Below are 9,399 nucleotides of genomic sequence, written 5' to 3' on the forward strand. Positions count from 1 at the left end.
AAAGTATTTGTCCACCTGCATGCTTCCGAAACTGCCGACGCGAGTGCGACGGCAACAGCGTTAATGTCCTGGTTCACGTTGTATGGATGCGTCGACACGTGGGTCACCGACGGCGGTTCACATTTCAAAAACGAAGTCATCGAAAAGATTCGAAAAATGGTCGGTGCGCACCACCACATTACGACGGCTTACAGCCCCTGGACTAATGGCACAATTGAAGTCGTCAACCACCTCGTGTTACGTGCGGTCAAGGCGTTGTTGAACGAAATGAAACTGCGTGTCGACGATTGGCCGCTGGTACTTCCTCTGGTGCAAGGGGCGCTAAACCACCAACCAGCTGATCGACTCGGTGGAGTTGCTCCAGTTACGGCGTTCACGGGACTCCCTGCGAAGACGCCGATGTCTGGATTCGTACATCCGAAGACCAAGGGAGTCTTTGTTGTCGACTGGCTTGACGAAGACCGGCGTCAGCATATGGCTGAGTTGAAGACGGCGTTGGAAGATTTGCATCGTGATGTGGCTGAACGTGCCGAGAAACTCCGTCTACAAGCACGCCAAAGACGAAACAAGAAAGCGCAGGTCAAGCTTGCCAACTTTACCATCGGCGATTTTGTGTTGGTTGGTTCTATTGTCCAGAATCCCCCAAAGTTAGCCATCAAGTGGCGCGGTCCATTTCAAGTCCTTCGGGTTGTTACGGATTTTGTTATGGAAGTTCAAGAGCTAATTCCTCCCTTTGCTGTATCTACGCACCATGCCTGTCGCCTCAAGATGTATCACGAAGGAGGAAGGGAAGTCACCGAAGATCTGGTCGACCAAATTTCGTTTGGCGATGGTGGTTTCCATGTTGAACGGCTCGAAAAGGTGCGAAAGGTCGCAGACGGCAGCTTCCAAGTCTTGGTCAAGTGGTTGGGCCTTGAGGAAGACGAATCGTCGTGGGAGCCGGCTAAAAACCTACTGGAAGACATCCCGGTAGTGTTTCGCAAGTGGTGCGAGTCCAAGAAGCAAGATCGTACTGTGGGTGCTATGATGAAGAGCGTGGGCCTTGCGTAGAGAGGGAAGTGTTCTGCGTGGCAGAGCAGCCTGGGTCGCCCGTGTGTTTGCCCCGCTGTGTTGGAAAATCGACTTGTGTGGATTTGTGCACCGAGCAGTCGGATTGGTTGCTCGTCTGCATAAAATTACCAAGTTGACGCTCAAGGAGTACTTAGCCTGTGAAGTGGTTACGCTACTGAATGGTAGTAATTAGGGCAGCCCCCTCTTGAATACCAGTGTTGAATTTGCCTGTTGCCTCGAAAGGGTTCGCGTTCGGAAGCCGCGTTGAACGAAGCACACCAAGGTACCCACACCATTGTAACCAAAAGCTTTCCAGATCATCACAGTTATGTCTTCTACTCTTGAACGCTGGTGTCAGTCAAGCTTCACTAAACACTTCGCCTGATCGTCGTCACACAAAATGCGTCCGTTCAACCCAGAGAGGTTGAAGGGCTCTCGTCTGTCCAGAGGACCTTTCCCCAGTCAGCAATGGGGCGTTTTCCGTTACTGTACATTCTTGCTTGAGGAGTAAGAAAGCCAATCGCTTTGCTACTCTTCGATATGCAGGGCTTCTTCCGGGGAGCACGATCATGGAGATCGTTTCGTGGATGCATCGTTGGGTTGTTTGAACTGAGATGTCCTTTTCATGGGCAATTTGAATGGTTTCTCGTGGGATCTCAATGCTGAGACAATTAGCCTGTACTTCATGGGCATGGATGCGGTTCTCGTGGACAGTAGGGACACGTGGGCGCCCTAGTCGAGATTTTTGAGTGACTTGACCACTCTTCCTATAGGCTATTACGTCTCAAGGATGCCTTACGTCATCCTCATACGCTTAACAATGGATTGGGCTGTGGCACGCTGGAGCATTAGTTCCGTGGCAATTTTGCCCCAGGACATGCCGTCTTCGCGCTTGGACACGACTAAGTCACGGATTTTCCGTGGGGGCCCTTCGCGGTGCGGCTGTTCACTCGGCTCGGCATGGTCGAGATTTGGTAGTTGCTGCGACTGTAGTCGTAGCAGTTAAGATGAAAAGAGAAATGATCGCAAGTTCGTCCAAATTGGATTAGAATTGGACGAGTTATTGTGATTTGTGTGTGTTTGTGTGACGATTTTTGGCCTTTCATTATCCATTCGTCAATTTCGTCGTATGTGTTTCGTTGAATCATACTTGGCGAAACCAGCTCATCGATGAAGTACAACCACTATTTGCAGCCCTCAAAATCGTCGAAATAATGACGAGGCTTGTCGACAATGTGCCGCCGACTGCATGATTATTTTCGTTAGCCACTGTACAGTGGCTACCAAAAGTCATCATACGGTCAAGATAAAACGCATTTTTTCCACAATGGTGTCCGAAGTACAATACCCTCTGTTATGGTTGTTTGATCCTCAAATTCGCACTGTTCGAGCCAATAATGTAATGCTAATGATTGTCCTCGTTTGTGTATTGGCCAAAATATAAATCCGTATATACGAAAAACCTATAAACCAAAAGTCACCATACACTTGAGGTATTTTGAGTTTATCTAGGCTCTTAGTACTTCGTTGGTCCTCCAGATTTTTCAATGACCATACCAAGACGTTTAGGCATCGAATCAATGAGACCCCGGATGTAAGAAGTAGGAATATTGTCCCAAATCTTGACGATTTGCTCCTTCAAGCCTTCAATCGATGACGGTGGGTTCTTGCGCACTCGACGTTTGATGTACTCCCACACATGTTCAATGGGATTGAGGTCGGGCTTTGGGGGGGTGAGGAAGCAAGTTGAAAGCGTTCAAGTCAAAAAACGCCTTCACACTCTTCGTAGTATGAATTGGCGCGTTTTCCTGCATGAACTCAAAGTCGATCGGGAACCCAAGTTTAACAAAATTCTCGGCCAAATTGGCCTCGACGATGTCAAGGTAGTCTTTCGACTTCATCTTGCCTTCGCAAAACACCAGAGTACCAACGCCATTGTACCCAATGGCCCTCCAGACCATAACGGTGTGGCGCCCACTCTTGAATGTTGGCTAGAGGCACTATTCGTCGAACTCTTCCCCGGGACGTCTCCACACAAAAATGCGACGGTTTGATCCCGCCAGATTGAAAGGGTTCTCATCCGTCCAAAGAACTTTCTTCCAGGCCTCCATCGATCTTCCTTGAATCCGTTTTGCATGGACGAGCCGCTTGGCTTTGTTCTTCTTCGATATGAAGGGCTTCTTCCGAGCGGCACGTCCATGCAACCCGGATTCATGGATACGACGTCGGATGGTTTGGGAAGAAATGTTATTGTCATGGAACACTTCGAAGGACTCTCGAATTGCTTCGGTACTAACTCGTCGGTCTTGCTTCACAGCACGGACAATGATGCGGTCCTTTTGGGGTGTCGTCACTCTTGGTCGTCCAGAACGAGGCGTAGTCACGAGAAGACCAGTCTTTTTGTGCGCTTCGATCATAGACTGCACAATTGCTCGGGAGAGTTTAAGTCCCCCGCAATTTTGCCCATGGAGAGGCCCTCGGCGAACTTCATGTTGACGAGAGCGCGAATTTCAGGTGGATGCTCCTTTCGCGTGGTTTTGGTGGCCACCATGGCTTAAACGAAGTATTGGACGGCTTGATTCGATAGCAGGAAAGTTTAGAAGTGCATTAAAGGTTAGATTGTTTGATTGGACTCTTTTATGTGAGATATATGGGGTTTTGAAGGATGTTGCATGATGACTTTGGAGCCTGAATTATCCATGTCGTTCGATGATGTCAGAGGCAGTTACGCATTTCATACTGAGCTATCTTGTAGCTTTGATGTCCTTTCACACATCTACTGATTGCACACTCAAGCGACTTCAAACACCATGAAATTTTGGAGTTGTGGCCTTCAATGTACAGATGTTGCGTAATGTATGATGACTTTTGGTAGCCACTGTACATCAAGTCGTCGATGCTCGATCGGACACCTCCCCAGGCGACATTTTTTGGCGTTTCGCTCGTGAGAACCATCACTCTTGAGACTTGCATTCCGCCTGGCCCACCCCTCCATTGTCAATTAAATATCTACATATTTGTATTAGCTCAGCGCATTTTAATTCCCTCATCACAATTGGATTGTATGAAGCGGAAATTCGACGCGGTCATGGCAACCAACTTCCCGACGGCAGCGATTGTGCTGACAGACGAAGAAGAGAAGCTCTTCGACTTCCTTCTGGATGTGGAGAAACAAAACAATTGTGGCCTCAAGTTGCGAGTCGCCGGTGGCTGGGTTCGCGACAAGGTACGTCCTTCCTTGTTCACAAACAGGTGGACGTGCAATGGTGCCACTCGCGTAGCTCCTCGGTCGCGCCAGCGACGACATTGACATCGTGCTGGACAAAATGACGGGAGCAGCGTTTGCAGCGCTTGTGAATGCGTACGAGACAGACCACGGACACAAGACCCACGCTGTCGGGATCATCAAGGTACTGTCGATCTCACGCCACACTCACTTGCTCCAACCACTCGATCAGGCAAACCCAGACCAGTCCAAGCATTTGGAGACTGCCACGATGCAGCTGGGCAGTGGGTGGGTCGACTTTGTCAACCTCCGCGCGGAAACGTACGCGGACGACGAAGCCCATCGCATTCCGAGCATGGTCCGTCCCATGGCGAGCTGACTCTCGTCGTGTCGCTCATCGTCGTCCTCTGCAGGAATTTGGGACGCCGCTCGAAGATGCACAGCGCCGGGACTTTACGATCAATAGTTTGTTCTACAACCTCGCCACCAAGGAAGTCGAGGACTTTACTGGCCACGTACAAGAAAGGCATTGCTTTTCTCGCGGTCATCACTTGCCTGTTGCAGGGCTTATCGGACCTTCGCCACGGCGTCATCCGCACGCCGCTCGACCCTCGCATTACGTTCCTTGATGATCCTCTGCGTGTGTTGCGGGCGATTCGTTTTGCATCGCGGTTTCAGTTCCCATTGGCCCCTGACCTCGTCGAAGCTCTGGAACAGCCCAATATCCGGGTACGCACGCCACCATGGCCGTTGTTCCGGCGGCTCTCTCATGCGGACGCTGCAGGAAGCACTGGTGAAAAAGGTGTCGCGGGAGCGAGTGGGCAAGGAGCTGGCTGGTATGTTGACGGGGTCACATGCGAACCCAGTGGTTGCCATCCAGTGTTTACACCAGTTCCACCTTTTGGACGTGGTGTTTCAAATCCCCGAGGGCCCGTTCTACTCTTTCCAGCCGGCGCATACCGCGGCGTCGCCTACAAAGGTATCGATTCCGTCCAACTGGACGGACAAGGCATTTGCTTCTGTTCAAGCTCTCCACTCGTACGTCGTCCAGCAACGAGCGATCCAACGGATATGCTCATGTTCAAATTACTGTCGATGTAGCCTTCAGCTCTATCGAAAAGACAAAGTGTCTGACGACACGCCCAGCGTGGAGACTAGCTCAACGACAGCAGATGGGATCGAAGTAGCCACGGAAGGTCGCGCTAACCGAGCTAAGCTCGAGATGTTGGCAGCGGTGCTACTCCCGCTCGCTGAATACTCGGTCTTGCACAAGAAGAAGCATGTGCCGGTAGCCCACTCGATCGTGCGAGAATCTATCAAGGTAATGCCGCGCTGACTTGTGTCCGATGACGATGTTCACAAAAGAGATGGTGACGAGGGGGCATGATTCATGGACTGGCTTGTAGTTTGCAGCGAAGGAGGCCGATCACGTCAGCCTCGTGGCACTGAACCAGTGCCGCCGCTTTGTTGCAATCGCCAACGCACCGTTTGACCGGGTCCAGGTCGGATTGCTCGTGCGGGAAGTTGGAGCACTCTGGACTGTGTGCGCCGACATGGCGTACCTCGTTGAAGTCGTGTTGGAAGGGGTCGATGTCTCGTCAGCGAGGGAAAAGTACGCCGCGTTATCTACTTATGTCACGCGTGATGCCGCGTTGGACAACGTGTGGGAGATGAAGCCGCTGCTGAATGTACGCCGCCATGTCGATGATGCGATTGGGATTGTCATGCCCAGTTGTATACGTAGGGCAAGGAAGTCATGGAAGCACTGGCGTTAACGCCAGGCCCAGCGGTGAAGGCCATGAACGACGCAGTGATCGCGTACCAACTCAAGTTCCCGTCAGCCACGCGTGACGACGTGTTGACGCACTTGGTCGCGCTGTAGTTGCGGGATTAGATTAAATGATAAAGGTTTCCTTTATTCAATATATAATGTGTGGAAATAATGCAATGATAGAGGTTGCATCAACCACTTGAACTTCGAACGCTCGTTGACATGGCTCGTGGCGCGAGCAAGGCCGAGCTTGAGGCCGAGGTCGAAAAGCTTCGGGAGTACAAGGTCCTCACAAAGCTTCGCATGAAGCAAGCTGCAGAGAAGCTAGCGAGCTATCGTGTACAACTGGAGGAATGCCAGGCGGCGGTGGAGTCTCTAAAGGAAACAGTTGTGTCGCAGCACCAAACGATCGAAGGACATGAGAAGACAATTCGAGCCCTCACGGACACGGTAGTCTTGCGAGCTGCGAACAACGTCTTGACGCGGTCTGTGACTTAGGTTGCAGCTCTGAAATCATCGGACTCGACTGCTATCGCGGTATCACAGCCGACCTGCCAACCGACCCATGTTGAGGTTTGCCACGACGTCATGCAATGCTGTGCAATGCTGCTCAAGCATTCAATGCGAATATGAATAGGCTACAGAACCCCGCACCGACCCATGGGCATCTTTGGCTTCTTCCTCCTCGTCCGACGAAGGCGATGACGGCGAATCTGCCTCCATCACTGCGATAGCAACTGCCATCGCCGAAACTACCACCGTCGAGACTGTTTCCACCACACATGCCGCCACCGCGACCCCGAAATCGGCGAGCAGCACATCTTCTTCATCTTCGTCATCGTCGTCTTCATCTTCCGATGATTCCGACCTAGACGATTTCATCACAAGCCTAGAAAAACCAAACACATCCATAGACGAAGAGAAGGCAGATTCACCTTCACAGGGCGCCGCGACCACGCCATCCGTCACCTTGTCGAATGCAGGAGAGCCGATGAAGGACAAAAACCAGGCAGATCCAACCCCGCCAACGTCTTCAGGCGTCTCCAACCTCGCAGGGGCGTCTGCATCCGGACAACCCTTGACAATACCAAACATGTTACCAGCACAAAAAAATTGCACTCCTCCACGACGTATTGCCACAAAGGTTAGCTCCAAGCAAGCGCCGTCGCCACAGAAACGTTCGTTAATGCCAGTTGAAGCCGAGGACGGCATCCCGTCGCCAGCGACCAAAGTGGCCAAGACAGGGTCGTCCTCAAGCATGCCCGTGGAGGTGATCGCGTTGAACGATACAATGCAAAAAGCCATGCCAAAGCAGAGTCGACCAGATATTGTTGTCCAAGCGTACTTCACGGCCCTTCGAACTCTGGACAGTCCAACAACCAGAGTACGGCTGATCTTGACCTTCTACGGCATTGCCGTTGATTGATGGGGTGTGCGATATAGGCCCTTTGCTTGACCAAAGTAGTCAAGAACTTGATTCAGCATCACCAAGTTCCGGCACTGGACATCGCAGAAGCTGTCCTGAGGGCCAGCACGAAGTCTGCGACCTCGATCGACACGTCTGTGTGCGTGGATTTGCTGTGGCACATTGCCCACCCCCGCCGCGCGGATCTCTTGTCGATTCTCCACTGCGTTGCGATCCACATCAAGAAGCCATCCAAGCGACCAAACGTCAAGACACAAGCAACCTGGTGCCGTGTCCACACGCTATTGTGTCGGCGCGCGGCGTGGATGGCTGCCAGCCGTTCGTTCTTGGTCGATCGATTGGCCGAAGCGAATCGTTCGATTTGGGATTTTGTCGCCATGGCGCAGTCGTGGCCAGACATTGTGGCGCCCATCGGAAGAAGGAACTGCGCGTCGACCCTGTTGCCCACGACCATTCGATATTTGGTGATATCTCGGTTCGAAAGTGGCGTCATTTTTACGACAAGGATGTGTAGCTGAGCGGGCTGTACCGCGACGAAGCTGCCAAACACAACCAGAACGCTGCATTCTTTGAAGAACTCAACTCGTTGTGTCAACTCGACCCGCCCTTATCCGACGACGACTACTTGGAGTCATTTCGACAGCTCTTCGACCAGTCAGTGTTTGAAACGTGCGAGAGTGTGCGCCTCCTCTTGCGCGTGCGTGGGTGGAGGTGGTGTGCTGACCACAACATCGTTGTACTTCTCTCCGATCAACTGGACAACATGTCGCAGACCAAACTCCGAGTCCTTGGTGGGCTGTTCGCCAGCTAGCAAGGACTTAGCTTGCATTCGTAGGCGTGGCGGCCGCGGTGTATGTGACGTTTGGATCTACCGAAGCTTCACTTATCAACCAAGCGAAGCAGATCGGAGAGCTCTTGACTCGAGTGTTAACGGACGCAACGCTTGCGGAAGGTATCGACGCACTTGAGCTGGAATGGAGCATAATCTTGGTTGTGAAGGCGACAAAGAATTGCAAATTGCCGCTGCAACGGCGCTGGTGCAATTGGCTCACAGTGTACCAACCAAGACGCTTCGCACAGCGTATGTCGCGAGCGTCGTCGGGTGGTTTCGAGCGCAGTCGACGACGTGGCAATTGCGCCAGTCCTCGTCGTTTCTGCGGCATCTCCAGCAGGTTACAACAATGGCGTAGAGAGACAACCTCCTGAAGCTGAATGACTCCTTTTACCGACTGACCTCACACCGGTTCGCCCATGCATAAAGCTCACTCGGGCTCGCCCTACCCCACAACTTCCACCATCGCGACCACGTCCTTAATTTCGAGCGCCACATAAATCGCGGCGCTGTGCGCTGAAGTTTACTTTCCACTACCTGTCGTTTGCTGGAGGCTCGTGCAGACCCGTTCCAATGACTTAATCCTTTCCCAACATCTTCGGCCGTCATTTGGCTACAGAACCTCGTGACATCCATATATTCTAAATTCAATATATCTAAATCCATGTATAGAACATTTATAAAAGTAGAAATGATTAGTACATCCTCTGTTCCGGCATAACTGAATACTAGTATGGATTTACGAAACACGAAACCCTCAATATATATGGCGAACGAGTTATATTGGAGTGGAATGCATTCGGCGCCGAGGCGATTTCTCTTGATGCTAGAGTGCTGTAACATGGCCTTACATACCAACACACTGAGGGGTAGAATTATAGCTCCTCCGACCTCACACGAAGGGTGATCCTCTTCCAAGCAACGAGTCAATCGTGCAATCGTCGTGTCGTATTGCCTCCTCGTGCTGCTGACCACGCGGAGAGCAATTATGTAGTCGCCCGGCTCCACAAACGCATTGACCTCGCTTTCTCTTTGCGGCCATCGCCAAGTGGCTCCGACTGGCCATGGAGCCACTGCCAGAATGAAGAATGAAG

At 51.8% G+C, this 9,399-nt stretch overlaps 3 protein-coding genes across 5 annotated transcripts; all 3 read left to right on the forward strand.

Moving 5' to 3' along the window:
• Positions 1–63: 63 nt before the first annotated feature.
• On the forward strand, positions 64–1,050 carry H310_03254 (hypothetical protein; the record flags this gene model as incomplete). The annotated part of the gene is made up of 1 exon (XM_008867047.1): positions 64–1,050. The coding sequence occupies one exon, from the start codon at positions 64–66 to the stop codon at positions 1,048–1,050; it is 987 nt and encodes a 328-aa protein (XP_008865269.1).
• A 3,056-nt stretch (positions 1,051–4,106) lies between these two features.
• On the forward strand, positions 4,107–6,222 carry H310_03255 (hypothetical protein). 3 transcript variants are annotated; one of them, XM_008867048.1, is made up of 9 exons: positions 4,107–4,276; positions 4,332–4,460; positions 4,509–4,634; positions 4,690–4,791; positions 4,841–5,005; positions 5,061–5,314; positions 5,378–5,597; positions 5,683–5,964; positions 6,021–6,222. In XM_008867048.1, exons 1-9 carry the CDS (start codon positions 4,115–4,117, stop codon positions 6,156–6,158), a joined length of 1,578 nt encoding a protein of 525 aa, XP_008865270.1. In that variant the 5' UTR covers positions 4,107–4,114; the 3' UTR covers positions 6,159–6,222. The 3 variants fall into 3 exon arrangements, with proteins under 3 accessions (XP_008865270.1, XP_008865272.1, XP_008865271.1); XM_008867050.1 differs by having other exon boundaries at positions 4,107–4,460; XM_008867049.1 differs by having other exon boundaries at positions 4,690–5,005.
• A 36-nt stretch (positions 6,223–6,258) lies between these two features.
• Positions 6,259–8,980, forward strand: H310_03256 (hypothetical protein). Its single transcript, XM_008867051.1, has 7 exons — positions 6,259–6,497; positions 6,546–6,620; positions 6,685–7,431; positions 7,491–7,937; positions 7,988–8,264; positions 8,309–8,425; positions 8,473–8,980. Exons 1-7 carry the CDS (start codon positions 6,270–6,272, stop codon positions 8,661–8,663), a joined length of 2,082 nt encoding a protein of 693 aa, XP_008865273.1. The 5' UTR covers positions 6,259–6,269; the 3' UTR covers positions 8,664–8,980.
• The last annotated feature ends 419 nt before the right edge of the window (positions 8,981–9,399 follow it).

The sequence above is a fragment of the Aphanomyces invadans genome (assembly GCF_000520115.1).
Source record: "Aphanomyces invadans strain NJM9701 unplaced genomic scaffold supercont1.5, whole genome shotgun sequence".
Classification (NCBI taxonomy): Eukaryota; Oomycota; class Saprolegniomycetes; order Saprolegniales; family Verrucalvaceae; genus Aphanomyces; species Aphanomyces invadans.

Coding starts and splice junctions, on each gene's coding strand:
- H310_03255 (XM_008867048.1), top strand. CDS start 4,115: ATGAAGCGGAAATTCGACGCGGTCATGGCAACCAACTTCCCGACGGCA. Junction 4,461..4,508: donor ACGCTGTCGGGATCATCAAG/GTACTGTCGATC, acceptor CCACTCGATCAG/GCAAACCCAGACCAGTCCAA. Junction 5,006..5,060: donor TGGAACAGCCCAATATCCGG/GTACGCACGCCA, acceptor CGGACGCTGCAG/GAAGCACTGGTGAAAAAGGT.
- H310_03256 (XM_008867051.1), top strand. CDS start 6,270: ATGGCTCGTGGCGCGAGCAAGGCCGAGCTTGAGGCCGAGGTCGAAAAG. Junction 6,621..6,684: donor GCCAACCGACCCATGTTGAG/GTTTGCCACGAC, acceptor GAATATGAATAG/GCTACAGAACCCCGCACCGA. Junction 7,938..7,987: donor CCACGACCATTCGATATTTG/GTGATATCTCGG, acceptor AAGGATGTGTAG/CTGAGCGGGCTGTACCGCGA.